The sequence below is a fragment of the Carcharodon carcharias genome, chromosome 11, assembly GCF_017639515.1.
Source record: "Carcharodon carcharias isolate sCarCar2 chromosome 11, sCarCar2.pri, whole genome shotgun sequence".
NCBI lineage: Eukaryota > Metazoa > Chordata > Chondrichthyes > Lamniformes > Lamnidae > Carcharodon > Carcharodon carcharias.
This window is the reverse complement of record NC_054477.1, coordinates 63327307-63348840: the sequence shown is the minus strand read 5'-3', so window position 1 is coordinate 63348840 and position 21534 is coordinate 63327307. Positions and strand designations below refer to the sequence as shown.

The 21534-nt window shown below is 40.0% G+C and overlaps 1 protein-coding gene across 3 annotated transcripts in view; it reads left to right on the top strand.

Annotated features, from left to right (window-relative positions):
• The window catches only part of aasdhppt (aminoadipate-semialdehyde dehydrogenase-phosphopantetheinyl transferase), a 71902-nt gene extending 65977 nt beyond the window's left edge, over nucleotides 1-5925 (top strand). For all 3 annotated transcript variants that reach the window (XM_041199829.1, XM_041199828.1, XM_041199827.1), the window contains 2 exons: nucleotides 3330-3407; nucleotides 5482-5925. In XM_041199829.1, the coding sequence (XP_041055763.1) occupies nucleotides 3330-3407; nucleotides 5482-5643 (240 nt within the window). In that variant the 3' untranslated portion in view covers nucleotides 5644-5925. The remainder of the gene's footprint in view (nucleotides 1-3329; nucleotides 3408-5481) is intronic.
• The last annotated feature ends 15609 nt before the right edge of the window (nucleotides 5926-21534 follow it).

The window sequence follows — 21534 nt, the reverse complement described above, 5'->3', positions numbered from 1 at the left end:
TATTCCATCCAATATCTTGCAATGTTCCTCCTGGACTACTATATCTACATCCTCCCTTTCCTCTGTAAACACTGAGACAAACTATTCATTCAAAACTCTTCCCACAGCCTCTGCATCTACACATAAGTTTCTATCTTCATCTCTGATAGGTCCCACTTTTTCCTTAACTAACCTTTTAGCATTAATGTATTGGTAAAACATCTTTGGGTTATCTTTAACTCTACTTGCTAATCTTTTTTCATGCCCTCTCTTTGATTTCCTTATTTCCTTTTTTACTTCGTCCCTGCACTTCTTATATTCGTCTAGGCTATCTGCAGTGCTTAGTTCTTTATATCTATTGTATGCTTTCTTTTTCAGTTTGATCTTCCCCTGTATTCCTCTAGACAACCAGGGGGGTCTAGATTTGGCAGTACCACTCTTATTTTGTAGGGAACATGTCCACTTTGTACAATTAGGATCTCGTTTTTTAGTGCTTCCTACTGGTTTTCCACTGTTTTATCCTCCAGCAGTGCTGTCCAGTCCACCTCAGCCAAGTCCCTTCTCGTTTCTGTAAAATTTGTCTTCCCCCAGTTCAAGACTTTTACTCCTGCCTTATCTCTGTCCTTTTCCATGGTAATGCAAAATCTAACTGAATTGTGATCACTGTTCCCGATTTGGTCGCCAACTGTCACTTCCACTTGCCCTTCTTCATTCCCCAAGACTAGGTGTAAAATTGCATCTCCTCTCATTGGGTTTGTCACTAATTGGTTGAAAAAATTTTCCTGGACACACTGCGTGAATTTTTCTCCCTCAGTGCCCCTTATATTGTTTGAATCCCAGTTGATATTAGGATAGTTGAAGTCTCCTACTATTATTGCCCTCTTGTTCTTACAAGCAGAAATTTGCCTACATATTTGTTCTTCTATCTCCCTTTCACTATTTGGGGGTCTGTAGTATACTCCCAGTAGTGTGACTGCCCTTTTTTTATTTCTAAACTCAATCCATAAAGCCTCGTTTGTTGACCCATTTAGTATATCAACCCTTCTCACAACTGGAATTGATTCTTTAACCATTAGTGCTAATCCCCCCCGCCCCCCCCCACCTTCTTCATCTCCTACTCTATCATGTCTGAAGACTCTATAGCCAGGGATATTAAGCTGCCAGCTTTGTCCCTCCTTTAGCCAGGTCTCCGTATAGCAATGACATCCTGCTGCCATGTGTCTACCTGTGCCCATAACTCATCTACCTTGTTTGTAATACTCCTTGCATTGAAGTATGAACAGTTTAACCCTGTCAATTTCCCTTGCTGGACACTTTTTAAACTTTGCTTCTGTAACTCTATGTCTATCATAACGTCCCTAGCTAATGTTCTACCTCCATTTTTCTGACCTATCTGATCCTACTCCTGGGATCCCACCCCCTTGCCACACTAGTTTAAACAATGCCCAACAGAACTAGCAAAAGCCCCCGCAAGGACACTGGTCCCAGCTCTGCCTGGGTGCAGCCCATCCGGTTTGTACAGGTCCCACCTTCCCCAGAACCAGTCCCAGTGCGTCAAGAATCTGAATTCCTCCTGGTTATACCATCTCTCCAGCCACCTGTTCATTTGGTCTGTCCTCTTATTCCTGCTCTCGCTGGCACGTGGAACTGGGAGTAATCTTGAGATTACTACATGAGGTCCTGCATTTTAATTTATCTCCTAACTTCCTGTACTGAGCTTGCAGGTCCTCATCCCTTAGTTTACCTATGTAGTCGGTACCAATGTGTACCACAACCACTGGCTGTTTACATTCCCTCCCCAGAATGTCCTGCAGCCGCTCCATTACATTCTGGACCCTGGCACCAAGGGGGCAACATACCACCCTTGATTCACATTTGCAGCGTCTGTCTGTGCCCCTGACTATTGAATCCCCTATCACTATAGCCCTGCCACTTGTTTTCCTCCCGCCCCTCTGAGCAGCAGAGCCACCCACGGTGCTGTGAACTTGGCTGTTGCTGCTTTCCCCTGAGAGGCCATCCCCCCCCAACAGTATCCAAAGTGGTATATCTGTTAGAGAGGGGGATGACCACAGGGGACTCCTGCACTACCTTGCTGAGTTTTTTCCTGTTCCTGATTGTCACCCATTCCCTTTCTGCCTGTATAATCTTCACCTCGCTAAACGTACTATCCATGACTTGCTCAGCATCGCGGATGCTCTACACTGAGTCCACCTGCAGCTCCATCTCCGAAATCCAGTTAGCTAGAAGCTGCATTTGGACACACCTTCCGCACACATGGTCACCTTCCAGCATCCCTCATTTCCCACATCCTGCAGGAGGAGCATATCACAGGTCTGAGTTCTCCTGCCATGACAGCCTGTTCGAATAAGCTAGTTACTCCCTTAAAAAATACGCTAGCTCGGGACCTTATTTATGTTAGATAGGAACCTTTCTTCTTGACTAGTTATACTTGTCCAGTACTACTCTATACTTTTTTTAGCTCCTACCTCAATATTAAGCAATTAATTAGTTTAATAGATTGAAAAAAACTCACCAATCAGCTGTTTTTTTTTAAAATCCACTTTCAGAAGAGTATCCCTCACAGGTCTGGTGCACTCCTGAAGTTACTGGCTCTCCCTCTCCCTCTTTTCTTTGGTTTGAGGAAGAGGGAGGGTTGGAAACACTACTGTAATGTAATGTTTGGGGCTATTCCAATTTTGACAGTGTGTCCTCCTCGATCTCCTTCTGAGTTGTGGTGACTGTGCTGACTTCTCCCAGAATGCTTCTCAGTCATTTCTCACTACTGCCCTCTGTTGGATGCGCTTCCTCCTATTGAGGGCAAGGATCCTTCTCGATCCCCTTCTGAGTTGCGGTGACTGCACTGACTTCTCCCAGAATGCTTCTCAGTCACTTCTCACTACCACCCTCTGTTGGATGCTCTTCCCCCTGTTGAATGCAAGGGTCCTTCTCGATCCCCTTCTGAGTTGTGCTGACTTTTCCCAGAATGCTTCTCAGTCACTTCTCACTACTGCCCTCTGTTGGATTGTTCACTTATGATCTAATGCTATATTATGCAAATAAACCCAATATGGAGTAGTCAGGCTGAATGGCCTATTTTTGTGCTGTATATTCTATACAGGTGCATGAAAAATTATATGAATGGATTACTTTTTTATATTTATATCATTATTTTACTGTAAGGTGTGGTGTCAGCTTGACTACTTTAAATTTGTTCTGACACTCAACATGTGAAGATGGTTTTGGCTAGATTAATGAAGGTACATTACAGCGTATTCACCCATTCCAGTTTAATGTCTTTTATTTTCATATGTACAAAGCTGTAATGATTTGATCTTTATTTTGTTTACTAGGAAACTATGCTGGATGATAACCATCATGTTGCTGTTGCACTTAGCAAACCAGACATTGTTGGCAAATACCCTGTACAGGTAATAATAGCTACTAGTATTTACGACACAGAAACAGATCATTCACCCCCAACAAGTTTGTTGGCTAATATTGACTAAAAAAGCCAAACAAAAAAATTGCATTTCCATTAATATAATTTGTAGAAGCATCAAAGTTAATAAACAACAAAATATCTCAGAAGTTACCCTTTTGTAAGAGTTCCTGTAGAATGAGTCAGTCTTGTCATCTGGCAGTGAAAGACGTAATGCTGAACACTTTGCTTCTGCTGTTTATTTTGTTGTTAATTGTTATAGGAACAAAGAAAAATAGTTAATTATCAATTATGAGCAAGTTGCAGAAAGTTGGTTGCTCTTACTCTTATTAGATATATATTATTACATAACAAGCAGCTGCATACTCTGAAATTTGTTTTAATTTTTGAGGTTTCTTTGCCTTCTGCTTTACCCGGTGCCCATATACATACTGGAGCTTTACTGGGAGAGGACAGAATTTGACTTAATAATAACTCCAAGGCTTTTGACGCTTGCCTTTATTATTGTGTAAAACTGATAGCAACTCTTGGCATTCACATATGCTCAGCTAAACGTGGAAATCCAGACGTTGCTGTCAGTGATACTCTGTTGCTCCACAGTGCTATTGCAGTCTCCACAAATGGAATCAATTAGAAATTATTTAATTGTCATGAACTTCAACTATTTATGCAGTATTCTTGCTATAAGGACCAGTGAAAATCTTCTTCAATCAGGAGTAACTGAGATTTTTAGCAGTTTACTAAATCATAGGGTAAAATTTTTAGCTCGACGGTTAGGTGCACACCTAACTCTATTAAGGCCTTTAAAAAGTTAATTAAAATAAATTTTTCACTGCCCATCCAACCTTCCACCCCCCCCCCCCCCCCCCCCCCCCACCACCACCACCACCACCACCACCCCCCCACCGCCCACACAGGCAGCACTGACGCTGCTGCCCAATTGCCTTCCTCGGCCACTGATCCCGCCCAACATGGGTGAAATTCTGCCCATAATTACTACAGAGTAACCCCTCTGGCCCTGAAAAACTAAAGTGTGGAGTCTCATTCCCTCAAACATTTTAACATTGCACTTGCTTCTTTGGGCGTTTCTCGGTGGAGACATCAATTGAGGTTGCACAGAATAGTTTGAGTCAACCAGCAACCATTCATCATGGGCACCTTAGGCTGTCACATGATGAAAGTACCATGGGAACTTCCTGGAAAATAGAGTTGCATAATTGTTTTCTTTTAATAAATATATTCCAATAACAGTCACCTGAAGGCCATTTTGGTCAGTGTTGATGCATGGCCTAGAACATCTTAAAAGAGAGGGAAGAAAATAAGGAAACTCAGTCCTTTCTGTTCATTGTCAACTCATGCCTCTTTTCACAGGAAAGTGGTGAACCTGTTGCCCTGCCAAATGTAACATCTAGCATTGATATAAATATCTCATCCTATGGTGTCCTAGAACAATCCACTACTATAACACTTTCATACTGTAGTAACCGAATGATTTGTTCTGCAAGACAGTCCTGCATGACTTTAACTGTGGAATTCCATTACTGTAATTCCTCCTTTGCAAGGCCAACATTTGTTGCCCATTCCTAATTGCCCTTTAACTGAGTGGCTTGCTAGGCCATTTCAGAAGGCAATTAAGAATCAACCACATTGTTTAGGTATGGAGTCATATGTAAGCCAGACCCGGTGAGGACAGCAGATTTCCCTGCCTAAACAGCATTAGTGAACCAGATGGGTTTTCATGGTCACCATTACTGAAACTAGCTTTCAATTCTACATTTATTATTAGATTAATTTAAATTCCACCAGCTGACATAGTGGGATTTGAACTTGTGTCCCCAGAGCATTAGCCTGAGCCTCTGGCTTATTAGTTCAGTGACAGTGCCACTACACCACTGCCTCCTTCTTATGCTGGGTACATAGCCTTGTACTTCAGGAATTAAAGGGTTTTATTTGTAAATAAGCGTAAAAAATTGTATTATATGATTTGCCAAGTATTGCAAGACCTTTTTTTCCACAAAATTGTTCTGTATTTACCCTTAATGTAAGCACTTTTATTTCTTTAGCTACAAGAGAACATTAATCAGGAACAATCCCAGTTCACAATTTTGGCGTTTAAGGATCTAATCTCTTCAGCTATAGCTATGGCACCAGAGGATCCGATGTACTGGGAGAACTTTCAAGCCAAGCAAGAAAAAACAAGTCGCCAACATAGGGTGCCTGTATGACATTATTACTGCAAGGAGCAAAACTGTCGACAGTGAATCTTGGGTACTTTAATCACAGAACATGGACAAATGAAGGAAACAATGCACACTATAAATCAACTCTTTCCATTTCCTCGGAGAGAGAACTTCTCTTAAGCATTGTACAGAATGATTGATGTGCACTTTGGTTTTGGATTGGTGATTTATGGCAATGAGTGTAACATTGCCATATTGATGACTTTATTTTTTTTAATGTGTTTTTGCAGTCCAAAATAAAAATTGTCAGTGTAACAACTGAATGGATTCAAAGGAGTAGACTATTTTTTCCAATGATTCATGAAGAAATTGATTACTATGTTGTGATATTCTAATCGACAAGATTGTAGGATCTTTTCTGAGAAATGTATTTTAACTCTAGATTAGCCATATCCGGAGCAAATTTCTCTGAATTTTGGATTAGGGGAAGGGGTAGCTGCAGTAAACACTTTGTAAGATTCAGTTTAGCAAGAGAAATCCAGATAAGCAATTATTCACCTTGCATAAGCAACCTTTTAGGCAGAAACTAATAATATAAATTCTTCTTTATTCTTGATATTTGCTGCATCCTGCAGAACTAGACGTGGACCATTTGACAATAATAGGGACAGAGCAAGATAAATGCTATCCCTTCAAATTGTTTCAGTGCCATGTGAACCTAACTCTTGTATCATGGTATATAGAGTGCACACTGAGCCTTAATTTGTTTCATATTGTAGCAGAAAACACTTACCAGTTGTGCATCAAATACTCAATTTTTTTTAATATTGTTTTTTTAAAATATAGCCAATTATCAGGCATTAAACACTGTGCTATTTGCAACCGTGTGTTCACTATTTCAAATAGAACCAATCTCATGTTCCATATATGATGTTGTTTCTTATAGAATCTGACTCGGGGTTTTAGCCTAGATCTACTGGGACCAATTCTTGGGAATTAAGAATTAACATGAACCAAGTTGTTTCCCTGCCTTGCCTTTAGTCAAAAACAGTTCCACATGACATTGCCAGTATTGTATCAGGATGAGTGAAATGGGCTCAAAAATGAACTAAAGGCAGTTCTATTGGGAGAAATTGTTTAGGTGTCATCTAGCAGAGGATGATGTCCATCTCTTCATCATCCTCTCCCCTACAATACCCCCTGCACCCCACTCTCCATCCCTGCTCCTTTCCCCACCAGAAAATATAGCTTCTGTGAACTTTGAAGTGCGTTGGTGGAAAAGAGAATTGATCTCAAACCATTGGATTGAAGAAAGTGACATTTTCATGAGCAATTGAGCATCTGCATGAGGCTCGTAAGCACCTTTTTTGGTCTTACTTTTCATTAAAATGTATTTGTAATCTAATGCTCATGGTACTAATTGTTCCAATTATGATTGAAGACAGGGTTAGAATCCCATCCATGTGTCTTCTCAAGGATGTGTAATATTATACCAAGACTCAGTCATTGGTGGGATAGGTGAAGAGGAGGGGAATATGATTTTAATGCCTTGTAGATTTTCCAGAATTTTTTTAATGGCAGCAAGTTTCTTTAACTAGTTTGCAGTTTTAATGCCTAATATCTTTGCATTGCTGTTCTTCCTGTTTATCCTCAAGTCCTTCAAATCTGATTATCGCTGGATCATGGAATCTCTCTAGTTTCAACCACATTTCACTGTACTTGGTTAATTTCCCATATTTAACTGTGGAATAGTCTCTAACTGCAATGATTTTTTAATATGTTGTGTAAAGAAGTAACCCTCCCCTACTTCCAGCAACTTGTACCTTTCCACAGTGTCTCCATTGATGCTTAGGCAGCCAGTATCTGAGTAGTTGAAATCTTCATGATCAACATTTTAGCTTTTTCTTGAGAATCCTTTGTATGTTTTCTGATCTACCTCTGATTTCCTACCTACATGCAGAACAACATCCAGAATTGATGCCATTCCTTTTTTAATCCTTAATATGAATCCAATTTTCTTCTGTTCTAGTAGCCAAAACCAATTCTCTTTTGCTGATGCTAAACTCATGTTTCCACCCTCCATTTAATTCTGAACCCTGTAGCTGGCACTTTAATCTGCGAATGAACATTGTAGTGCATCAGTGGCTTGTATTTCTTCCTCAATACTACTACTTGCAGTATCTCAATCTTTTTTATGTTTGCTGATATTTTTTACGAAGATACTTAAGCTTCCTCTCTTTTGATTTTACTCTTTTTTTATCTTTCTAGTAAGTATGTTCTGCTGGTGTCCAGCCAGCCCTACTTGCATCCCTAACCCTTCCAGCCAGTATTTTATAAAGCTGGTTAGGTAATTCACTATGTTAGTGCGCAGTCTGTTTGCTTTTGCTTAGTTGCAATACAGCCCATTTCTCCAGTATTCCAATTTTTCTACAGAGCCAAGTTTATCTGCAAGCAACAGCAGAAAGCTAACCTTATGCAAGACTGATTCAATCTGACCTTCAAATACCTGTGTAAAGGAGTACTATGGCGATTACTATGGAGATTAATGAGATTTTCCATCAAATTATTTGAGTTTATGAAACAGCAAACTACGACTATTTATATTTACAAAGGCTGAGAGATAAAAAGCTAAAAGCTACAGTCTTTTAATTGGTTGATTTGTATATCTCTACTTTGAAATTATAATTCCTCATTGTCCTTTGGAAATTTCAAAGCAATCAATGAAATTCAGTAATCCCTTATAATAAATGAATGCTTTTCATAAGTTTTTGCAAATGTTTTCATGCTCCTTGATGTGTAACTAACATAAAATGATGAGAAAAGTCAGTAGTTCAGAGTCACTGGGATAAAGTGCCAAGATCAAATTCAAAAGTGAGGTGGGTTATACTGAACAGAATTGAGGCCTGAATATATGATTACTGGGACCTGCAGTGTTATTTTATCTGTACTAATGTTTTATGTGCCATTATCCCTTTGCATAATCATTTTTACTGAAATAAATAAATGGCATTTTTAATTAGTATACACCCAATAAATATTATGTATCTTTTACCAACATGTTTAAATATATCTGGATCACAAGGCATTAAATGATCTTTGTTGCGACTGTTCATGTAGTTCATTTTCAATAACTTGTACCTGTCAAATGTAGATCAGTGCAGACTGGCACAATGTGACCTTTCATTCTGCGCTGAATTACAAAATTAAGATGCATTCCAGCTTTCTGACCAGGGCTGTTATGACATACTGTCAGTCTACAAGAGGCTACGTGAAGACTAGCAACAGACTATTAGAGTATTTTTCCACAACTGTCTCTGAAGTCATGTCATGTACAGATGTCAGCAGCTTATTTTGGAGCCATGTTAGCCCTGCTGGGAACAAATAGGTCACAGTGCAATTACTTGTGATTAATCCTTTGGCTAAATAGTCACTGAGGAAAAAAATCAGATAAATGGAAACATAAAAAAAACTTGAATACATTAGGTTGATAGAATCCATTGCAGATTTGTTTTATAAGCTAAAATTGTCCATTTATACACATTAAACCATGCATTTTAGTATTTGTAACTATAAGCAACAATAACTTGCAAATATATAGTCATTTAGTATAGTAAAATGTCCCTAGGCACCTCACGGGAGCATTAATAAACAGAGGTTTTAAGGAATGTGAGAGGAGTTAGAAGTGGAGATAGAGGGGAAGAGGTTTAGGAAAGGGATCCCACAGCTTTAGGCCAAACTAGCTGAAGGCTCAGCTGCCAATGGGGAAGCAAAAATAATCAGACATTTCAGTATTATACATGGGCTCCATCCCTCCTAATCAACAGAGGGTTGACTCCCTTTTTGCAAAAAAAAACTTGCATTTATATAGCGACTTATTACCTCTTCAGGATGTCACAAATTAATTAATTTAAAGTGTAGTGACTGTTGTACTGTAGTCAAATACAGCAGCAATTCACATACAGCAAAGTTCCACAAATAAGAAATTAGGTGATTGGCCAGGTAATGTGTTTTTTTGGTAGTGTTGGTTCAGGGAGGTATGTTGATCAGGTCACTTAGAGAACTCCTTGCTCCTCTTTAATGCCACGGGGAGGTGGGGGTCTGGTTATCTCTTCCTGAAACACCCACAGTTATCTGGATTAGGCTACTTAGGCCTTTTCTCACAATGAATACTTCAGCAATTAGTGTAAAATGACAGTTCATGTTACCAGAAAAATACCAATGGTGTTTGAGATTACTACACCACCACCAAGTGAAATCTGCTAGCAATATGAGCATTTTAATGGTCTTCCACAAGGTAGATTGTTTTCTTTAAGGCTGCAATTAGTGACACTGCAACTGCAGAGGGCGCACCTTCTGCCCATGCCCAGTTGCAAAGCCTGTATCAATGATGCAGCCTCGAGACCAAACACGAGAAGCTTTTTATCTCATGGTACCAAAGAAAAGTGCAACTTAAGCCACATGAACCCCCTCCAATCCATACTTAGGCTGGGTCAGGGTCAGGATCAGTCTTCCTGATCATCTGCTCAACAGGAAGCAAGGACGCTGATACAAGAAAAAAACTTTTTTTGGCATAGTCCACATCCACCACTGAGGTTGAAAAGTTTAATTTGAAGGCCCTGAAATTGTAACTTAAGTATTGACCAAACAGCTTGCTGAAGTTCACCTGCTATAGGTAGAGTCCACAGCTGTCATCATTCATCTCCATTACACTCAGGCCAGACAGTTGCCCTGGACATTTTGATAACTCCATTCATAATAAAACTAGATCTTAAATTTTACTTGGAAGTAAGATTTTAGCAGATCCCTCCTGCTGCTATTTTAAATACCTAGAAGAGTTGGTGAACTGGGAATCACATGAACCTGTTTTAACACTTTGGATAGACTGTGAAGCTTTCCCTCCAATACTGAACAATCATCTTAGTAGTGGCTATTTTTAGAACAACGCCAGCAATTATCATGTGATATCAATCCAAAGGTTTAGTCATTAACACATTAGGATTATCAAGTTCCTCATTGTTTCCTTCAGGGCTTCTGAGCTGCAGGATTTGTTTGCAGGCTGCTCAATTCACTTGTTTTGCAACCCCAGCGCACAGTTTGGGAACCACTAGCCCACAGCCTTCTGTGCAATCACCCACTCTGTTCAAACCATCGGCAGAGTCTTCAACTACCTGGATCTTACTCTTTGGAACTGTCTCCAGAAGCCTTTCCAACTGTACATCTCCATCTTTTGGAAGTTGAATTGAAGATGAGGCAAGAGGTGGGTTTTGAAGAGGATTTTAAAGATGGACCTCTCCCTTTCATTTTCATTACACCTGCTTGGCAAATGCCTTGGGATGCTTCTTAAAGGTTGTATATAAATGCAACTTGTGCTTGTTGATTCTACAAGGCTGCAGCTCAGGAAATAGGTGGAAAATGGAATAGAATGAAGATATAAACACGGTTACAAGGAGAATGGGGTTATGGACTGCAAGAAAAATCTTACTGTGAGGAACAAGAAAAAGAGGAAGCGATTCCGTTCAGGTGTCCATGTGAGGCAGAAAGACCCTCTTCCAAACTCAGTTGATGGGAGCAGAGACAGGAAGAGTCTATTTTGGAGTGACAGACAATTAAGATATAATTTTAAATGGAATAAAAGCAGAAAATGCTGGAAATACTCCACTGATCAGGAGCATCTGTGGAGAGACAAACAGTTAAAGTTTCAGGTCAATGACCTTTCATCATAACTGAGAAGGGAAAAAGTCAAAGACCTGTTGTAGAAGATGGAATGAGAGAACAGTTGAAAGGTACCATGCTCTGGTAGGGATAGAGGGAATATGGATCTTGTTGAAGTTGGAAAGAAAGAACAAAAGAAACAAGTTATATTTCCAGAGAGGTTCTCACGATTGCTCTCTAACCTCAGCGAAAAATCCGTGGCAACTGGAGAGAGATAGCTATTTCTGTAATTGCTGTAGGATTTCCAGACATCATTTTTTGATGTTACAGCAGATAATTGTGAGAAGACCTACACAATTTTAACCCCAGTGTTGCAGGAAAGTGGGTGGGAGGAGGCGTGATGGCTACTGGTCGATTAAGCAACATATCTCTAACTCATTGTAAGCAGCACTGTGGGATATTCACTAATATACAATCATTTCTAAACATGGTATCCACACAACCAAATGTTTAGGCTTTTTTAAATTGAATCATAATTATTCTAAACAATTATCTTTCCAAATTCACTTTTTTTTTTAACTGAAGGTATTCAATTTTCTGGTATTTAACACCAATCCCAATGATAGGAGCTTCACAATGTATCCAGTATGAAATGAGTAGCAAAATTAAAAGAAAAACAATATAACTATGTGATATATTTTTATGTTAATTGAGTGCATATCAACATTAAAAAAAACACTGATCATATCATTTTGAAGCAATAAGGAAGTTACATCCATTACAGTTGGTTAGAATTGAATTGGAGGAAGTTTGTGCACCTTGGTGGGTTGGTGGCAGAGAATGGGAGTTGTGAAGAAAGCATTGAGAGAAGGATTGCAAATGGTTCTGCTTTTGAATTATTAAGTAGGATTATGGAAGGCTAAAGATATTTTGGTAAAAACAAAGCTGAGTTACTGAAGCAATGGTTATTCTCAGATGGTATGATCAGTACTGAAAAATAAGAAATGTTAAAGAGCAAAAGATGAGATAGCTGAGGGGAATACTAAGAGCATCCAGGATGCAAAGGATCATAAATAATATTAGAACATGGCTGGAACAAGAAATGCTTATGCAAAAGATTTAAGAAAGAGACCCACAATGCTTTGAGCACTTTTCAAGAATGTTAACAGCTGGAATACCTTTCAAGGCAGGTACAGGGAATAAGAAGCTGAGGATGAACCTAGAAGCATTGACAATGTCAAGAATGATTTGTCACAAAAAGAGACACATTCAGCCATTTGAGTTTGCTCTATCATTCAATAAAATCATGGCTGATCAGATTGTGGTTTCAACTCCATTTCCTGTCTGCCCCCCATAACCCTTGACTCTCTTGTCTGCCAAAAAATATAACTCAGCTTTGAATAAATTCAATTACCCAGCCTCCACTGCTTTCTGGGGAAGAGAATTCCACAGATTAATGACCCGGTGAAAGAAAAAAATTCTCCTCATCTCTGTCTTAAAAGGGAGACCTCTTATTCTCAAACTGTGTCTACTAGTTCTAATCTCATCCACATGAGGAAACATCCTCCCGGTATCCTACCCATTAATTCCCCTCAGGGTCTTATATGTCTCAAGAAAATCACCTCTCATTCTCCTAAACCCCAATTGGTATAGGCCCAACCTGTTCAACATTTCTTCATAAGATAAGCACTTCATCCCAGGAATGAGTGGCGTGATCCTACTCTGAACTGCTAATGCAATTAAATCCTTTTTCAAATAAGGAGACCAAAATTGCATATAGTACTCCAGATGTGGTCTTACCAAGGCTGTGCACAACTGCAGTAAATCTTCCCTATTTTCATATTCCATTCACCTTGTGATTCATATACCATGTGATTCATGTATCATGTGATTCATTTGCTGGGTAAAAGGAAAAATCATATGACACCTTTCTCAGACTCAAGAAGGGAGGCAATTCCATATAAATGTCACAGCTACCATTTAAGAATGTGACTTTGTCACATTAATTGGGCAAGTAATTTGTCATGGTGATAAAATATCACATGGCAATGCTTGTATTGCACTTGACCAGTAATGCAGCTTGCAGCCCAATTATGGTAAATTTGTATAAGAAGCAAAAATGCCATTTGCCTGTGTAGATTTGATGAACTTCAACTTGTGCCACAATTAATACCTTGTTTTATTAATGGCGCTTGTCTCGAGAGCGGTGGAGGCAGGGTCATTGAATATTTTTAAGGCAGAGGTAGATGGACTCTTGACTAACAAGGGAGTCAAACGTTACCGGGAGGGCGGAATGTGGAGCTGATGCTCTTATTGAATGGTGGAGCAGTCTCAAGGGGCCAATTGGCTTAATCCTGCTCCTAATTCATATGTTTGTATGTAAGTGGATAAACTTTAAAGGCAGAAGGAGATTTGCCGAATGCTTTTTTTTGTTGTTTTCCTTTATTTGTTTATTTTGTGTTTGTATAAATATAAGCGAATCCCCAGTGAAAAATCACACTGAAAACTAAAGTGGCAGCCAGAGATGCTTTATTCAGCCAAGCAAACTAATCAAATCTGATCTTTTGACTGAATGAATGCAAAATATCAAATTAAATCCAATATTAAATATAATTAAATATTAAATGAGCCTTCCTGCGTATTTGTCACCCATGTGATCATTCTTCCAAGCTCATCTATCTAGGTAATAAAGACCCGAAAATCTGCAGCCATTCCAGTGGACCTTGCTGGAGGTTCACTGGACTAGTGGAAACTAGACTAAGATCTTGTTACGCCGGGTTCCAGTATATCTGTTATGTGTGCTAGATACAACTGCTGATTAACCAAGACCCCCTAAAGACCTACCCAGGATTTCTTTTTAATCTTTAAAGCAACTCTGTTTGTAAGGAGTCATTTGTCACTTTGCAGGAGTGGGGGAAGTGGAACATGGGGCAGGGCGAGGGACTGAATGCGCCCCTCCCAACCACTCACAAGCCTAGGACTCCAGCAGGACAAATGGGACCTCTCTTAAAATTTCCCTAGAATGCTAAAGGCATGCAAATCCCAAACTTGGGATCAACAACAGAGGTCTGAGCCAAGTCCATCTCAACACCTACACTAAAATGGGTTATTTGTGAATTTTCAAAGTGGTGTATATATAGTAGTCTTGAATTCATCATGCATCAGTAGACTGACACTCCTCTGATTTATCATAAGCAGCACTGTGGAAGATTTGCTGGGTATGATAAATAAAGCCATTGTGACCAAATGATAATAGACCCCCAGTACACAGCAATAATAATAATACAGCTAGAGCTGTATCCCCTTACATCTGGACCCCTTTTTTATCCCGACAGCAATAACTTGCATTTAAATAGCATCCTTATCCCTACCCTAGCTTCAGGTGCCAGCCTTCTCCTCTTCCTAAATCAGGTACTAGCTGCTTGCTCCCTTGTGAAAACACAAATCCTCTATTCAAGAGAGAAGTAAGATCATTTCTATAGGTGCTGGAAATTTGCAGCTCTGAATCTGGTTTCAGATTCCTGTATGTGGCAGGCAAGAAGAAAAGTACAGAATAAAATGATGTGGTCATACAGGAAGTAAATGGGAGAAAGAATATGCAAGGCACACAGAGCATCATTCATATATATATATATATATAGAAGGCGAAGGAGAAGAACTGTGAGCAAAAGACCAAATAATGACAGAAACAAAGGGAGAGTGAGAAAAAAAATGAAGTGGAGGAAATCCTAGCAATTCAAAGAGGATGATAGAAGTGTTTGAGATGCATATGTAAGGGAAGAGATAATTAAACTGCCCTGAAATCTGCTAATATTGATTTCTCTTTATATTGTAGTAATAGTAGCCTTTAGCTTTTACTGTTGTTAAAGGGGCATGGGGGGGTGATAGTATAGGTCAATTTGGATGCAATGATCACTGAACTGTTGAATTAAAACTGACAATACAGTGGTCAGCTTAGACAATAAACCTAATTAAAAGACATTGCACGCATAATGCAGAGGACTTTAATTAGCTGATAAATTCAAGAGAAAAACAACACCCTCAACTACATTCTGCTTTTTGGAAGCATGCAATTAATACAGAATGGTGCAGATTTATAATTAGAACTTTTATTAGGTTGAACAACAACAAGGCTGAAACCATTGATTAGATACCAAAGTAGGGGAGTTGCACTGGTGTTTGGAAAAATAAGTTTCTAAAACTAAAGTCATTAATAAGGGCCAAGGGAAGAAACTCATTAAAATTTACCTTAAATGGGGTTATATCATATAATGCAGAAATGTTTGGATTGTCATTTGGAGAGCTTTGATCTCCTACACTTATCTAATGAAACTCAACAGAAGCTCCTCATACTTCAATTAGGCGTTTTACAGTTTACAGTCTTCCAGACTCAACACTGAGTTCAACAATTTCAGATCAAAATCACTGCTCCCACTTTTTTGAACAGAAGCTGGATTCTGCTATTGCTTTGTACACCTCCTCTAAACCCATCTTTTGTTTCTTTACTTTTCAGATTACCATCTGCTTTTGGCTTTCACCGTTATTCCATTTTTCATTTAATCTCTCCTGCCTTCCATCCTATCTCAGATTTTACATCTGCTCCCCACTTCCCCTGCTTCAGTACTCACTTAAAACCAGTTACAACTCTATTCCCATTGTGGGGAAAGGCCATCAATCTGAAACATTAACTTTGTTTCTCTGTTCATATATGCCACCGGACCGGCTGAGAATTTCCAGAATTTTCTGTTTTTATTTTATTTTATTTATATACACAAAATGGTTGTTGGAACAGAGGTTTCAGACTTGAGCATTTGCAGCCTCTAAGTTTTGAACTATAACTAAACTCACAAGGTATTTGCCCTAAGTACTGCTGTTAAATGTATGTTTAATTTCCGTTTACTTAATACATCTGACATTCAATGTGCAAACTCAATTGATTTGTGGAGTAAACCGATGATAATGATGACCACTCACCAATTTTGTTTCCTAGATAAAAGCAAAACACTGCGGATGCTGGAAATCTGAAATAATAAATCTGCCCTTTGTTTCCTGGTTGTATACAAGTGATTGGGCAAGTGCTGTTGGTGCAGATTCTGACCCTAAAACGTGGTTCAGAAAATTTTTTGTCCCATACGTTTCCTTCCACTGGCTGAAAGTAAAAGCATGCTCTTGGGAATTAGCAAAATAGGAGAAAAAATGATACTTCCTTAAAACTTCCTTAATTCTGTTTTTCAAAAGATGAATTTGATCCCAACAATTCCCAAATGTCAAAAAAGATTTGCACTGCTCAGCTTACTGGAAAAATTCCATTGGAATTAAACAGTGAATTGGGAATAGAAAAGGAACAAAGGATATGTCCCTTTGAGGCCATCGTCTAAATATTTTGATTTAATTACTTTTAAAATGTGTGGTTAAGTCTATCAAGGATATTTTTGAGATTATTAATGTATAAATTATGCCAATCATTGCTTTTGTGTGAACCACTAACTGACAAATTGTCAGCCCAGAGATTATTGCACAATGGAGCTTGCTGAAACCTGAACTTCAAAGAAGCAGTATCAATACTAACTATTCTCAGGTTTTAAGGTGAAGAACTGCAGAATTCCTATACATCTATTGGAGGTGAAATCAACAGGATTTTGATTTCTCTTCAGGCTGTCGATAACTCATTCACTGTTTTGTTATTCTCTTGAGTAACATGGGTCACCTGATAAATGGAAATAAATATTGAGTCACAAACTATTTTTCATTTCCTTCTTTTTGAAGATAAGATGGTGAATTTTAATAAAGTAAAACTATGAAGAAAGGATTTTTTTCCTCAGTATGTGGATGTGCAAGGCCACATTTATTACTAATCCACAATAACACTGTGGTCATTTGTACTCCTATAATCGATTAGTGCTAAGGACTATTCAAGTAAAAATTTGGCTGCACCAACATCTGTAGACCAATAAAATATCCCAATTGAACTGCTATAGGTCTACGTGACTAACAAGATAATGATTAACATACTGAAACAATTTTCACACTAATTAAAAATGACAAGAAAACAATTGACCTGTAATTAGAGAACAATTTACTTTCACTAGTGAGCTATTTTTATAGGTATTGATGGCAAGAAAAACACATTATTGATTTGGTATATATGGATTTAATGACTTGTGTATGCAGCAGAGCTGTTGTTAATTAATAAGTTCTAAAGTATATGTCATCAAGGTGACAAGAAAATTTAACATGACTTAGAGAAGCATATATTGGCTGTTTGTAATGAATTGCTATTTCTCTTACTTTTTACACCTGTATTTTTTTAATTTTTCCAAGAGATGTGAGTGTCGTTGCAAGGCCAGCATTTATTGCCCACCCATGGGAAGTTGGTGGTGAGCCACCTTCTTGAACCACCGCAGTTCATCTAGTGTAGGTACACCCAAAGTGTTGTTAGGGAGGGAGTTCCAGGATTTTGACCCGATGACAATGAAAGAAGGGTGATATATTTCCTAGCCAGAATGGTATGTAATTTGGAGAGAAACTTTCACGTGGTAGTGTTCCATTGCATCTGCTACCCTTGTCTTTCTAGGCGGTAGAGATCGCAGGTTTGGAAGGTGCTGTTGAAGAAGCCTTGGCAAGTTACTGTAGCACATCTTGTAGATGGTACACACTGATGCCACTGCAAGCTGGTAATGGATGGACTAAATGTTAAAGATGGGTGGATGCATTGCCACTCAGGCAGGTTGCTTTAACTTGGATGGTGTCTTGAGTGTTATTGGAGTTTCACTCATCCTGGCAAGTGGAGATTATTCCATCACACTCCTGACATGTGCCTTGTAGATGGTGGACAGGCATCAGGGAGTCAGGAGCTGAGTTACTCGGCTTAAAATTCCCAGACTCTGACCTCATCTGATAGCCACAGTAATTATGTGGATGATTCAGTTAAGTTTCTGATCAATGGTAACCCCTAGGATGTTTATGGTGGGGGATTCAACGATAGTAATGCATTGAATGTTTTCTTTAAATCTTTTATAGGAATTGAGCTTTGCTGGCAGTGCCAGCATTTTTTGCCCATCCCTAATCACACTTCAGAAGGTGGTGGTGAGCTGCGTTCTTGAATTACCCACAGTGCTGTTAGGAAAGGAGTTCCAGGATTTTAACCCAGCGACAGTGAAGGAACGGTGATATATTTCTAAGTCAGAATGGTGAGTAGCTTGGAGGGGAACTTGCAGGTGGTGCTGTTCCCCTGTGCCCTTGTCCTTCTAGATGATAGAGGTCACAGGTTTTGAAGGTGCTGTCGAAGGACCCTTGGCAAGTTTATGCAATGCACCTTGTAGATCGTACACACTGCTGCCACTGTGCATCGGTGGCAGAGGGAGTGAAAGTTCAAGCTGGTGGATGGGGTGGTAATCAACTGGGTTGCTTTGTCCTGGATTTTGTCAAGCTTCTTGAGTGTTGTTGGAGTTGTAAGTTCCAGGCAAGTGGAGAATATTCTATCACACTCCTGACTTGTGCCTTGTAAATGGTGGATAGCTTCTGGGGATAAGGAGTTGAGTTACTTGCCACAGAATTCCCAGCCGCTGACCTGCTCTTGTAATCACAATATTTATATGGCCGGTCCCGTTTAGCTTCTGTTCCATGGTATCCCACTGGACATTGACGGTGTGAGATATGGTTAGATTCTCTCTTGTTGGAGATGGTCATTGTCTGGTGTGGTGCAAATGTTACTTGTCACCGATCAGCTTAAGCCTGAATGTTGTCAAGTCTTGGTGCATGACACGGGTACTGCTGCTTCAATATCTGAGAAGTTGCATATGGTACTGAACAACATGCAATAATCAGCGAGCATCCGCTTCTGACCTTATCTTAAAGAAAAGATCATGGTTGCAGCAGATGAAGATGGTTAGGCCTAGGACACTATATTAAAGAACTCCTGCAGCAATGTCCTGAGATAATTGGCCTCCAATCACAACTGAGATGGTTGGCCTCCAACAAACATTTTCTTTTGACAACAACCCCTGGAGAGTTTTCCCCCTGATTCTCATTGACTTCAACACAAGAGTAAAATGTTGCAGATGCTGGAAATCTGAAATAAAAAGACCTGGCAGATATGTCCTTCAGGACCTGGCCAGTTTGTTGCTTTTCCCTGTGGTGTCAAATACAGCTTCCACTGTTTAACTTGCATGTAGTCCTGTGTTATAGCTACATCAGGTTACCTCCTCAGTTTTAGGTATCCCTGATGTTGTTCCTGCCCTGCCCTCCTGCACTCCTCATTGAAACAGGTCCTCAGTGTGAAGATGGGATTTCATCTCCACAGGGACTGTGTTGGTCACTCCTACCAACAGTGTCATGGACAGATGCATCTGTGACAGATAGATTGGTAAGGGCAAGGTCAAGTAGGTTTTCCCTCTTGTTGACTCCCTCACCACCTGCCATAGGTCCAGTCTGGCAGATATGTCCTTCAGGACTCAGCCAATCGATGGTGGTGCTACCAAGCCATTCTTGATGATGGACACTGTAGTGTCCCGCCTAGGGTACATTTTGCTGTTGCTACCCTCAGTGCTTCTTCCAATTGATGTTCAACATAGAGGAGCAGAGGAAGGGCAGTAGGTAGTAATCATCCAGAGGTTTCCTTGTCCATGTTTGAACCAATGCCATGAGACTTCATGGGGTCCGAAGCCAATGTTGAGGACACCAGCACAACTCTCTCCTGACTGTGCTGCCACCTCTGCTGGGTCTGTCCTGCCAGCGGGACAGGACATACCCAGGAATGGTGCCGGTGGTTTCAGGGACATTGACTGTGAGGTATGATTCAGTGAGTATGACCATGTCAGGCTGTTGCTTGACTGGTCTGTGAGACAGCTCTCCCAATTTTGGAACAAGCTCCCAGAGGTTAGTAAGGAGGACTTTGCAAGGTCAACTGGGCTGGATGTGCCATTATTATTTCCAAGACTTAGATTGATGCTGGATGGTCCATCTTGTTTTGTTCCCTTTTGACTTTTCTGTAGTGGTTTTGAATGCCTGAGTCGCTTGCTAGGCCATTTCAGCGGGCAGTTAAGAGTCCACCAAACTGCTGTGGGTCTGGAGTCACATGAAAGCAGATTTCCTCCCCTAAAGGGCATTAGTGAGCCACATGTTTTTTCTATGACCATCCAATAGTTTCATAACTACCATTATTGTGACTAACTTTTTAAAAAATTTCAGATGTGATTACTTAAATTTAAATTCCAATAACTACATGGAATTTGAACTCATGCCCCTAAAGCATTTATGCTGGTTTCTGGATTACTTAACATTACCAGTATGCCACTGCCCACCATGTTCATTGTCAGTAAACCATTTATGAATTCAACATTTCTCCTACATGTGGACTGTATACATCAGGAAACCATTGTAACCGCCCTTCCTCTTCCTTTAAGTACCCCTGTGGAAGAACCTTTAGCCCTGCCAATATTTCACATCACACACACCATCCCTTTCCAAACACCACCTCAGAGAGTTGGGGAGCTAGAGAGTGAACCAGAGGGATTTACCCTGAGCGACACAGCATGAGTATACCAAGGAGACTGCTAGTGACTCATGAAGAATAAGGAATTGGTGTTGGATGGTCAGGGTGCATAGCCCTTCTGCAAAAGAACTTTCTTTTTATTGAGTTCTCTGCACAAAGGCAGATCTAACCCACAGCGCCGCGATCTGCACCATGGGTTGGCCAAGGAGCAGGACCCAATCCACCCCAGCCGGAACAGGGAGATTGAATCCCGTGCTGTTGTCACCAATCTGATCCACATCCACCATCCAGCCATCTGAGCCAAGAAGCTCCCCAAGGAATCTGAGGTGCTGTGGCAACATACATTTTTACATGCATTTTGTAGCCTGGAGCTATGGATAGAGATGGTAGAGGTTGTCATCACATGGCTGACCAGGAATCTTGCCTAGTCTTACCACCTGCCAATGGGTATTTTATGGAAGGATTTACCAAGTTGATACACAACCCATTTGGCTGAATTATGAAAGCACCTTCCTTAGCCATCAAGTCTCGGAGTGGGACTTGAACAGGAGCTTCTGGCTTAAAGGCAGAGACACTACCTACCACGTCACAAGACCTTGTCTATAGAACCGATAGATTCAGATTTCATGGGTCCTACTTTTAAAAGAATAGTGCTTACAGAACATCAAGTATTGGTGAAGGCATAGAGACCTGTGACAGGCACTAAAATCTCAGTTGGAGGATCGCTAAGCAGCATGCACATGAATTTGCGTTTGCAACTTTGAATTCCACTTTGGATTATGCGGCAGCCA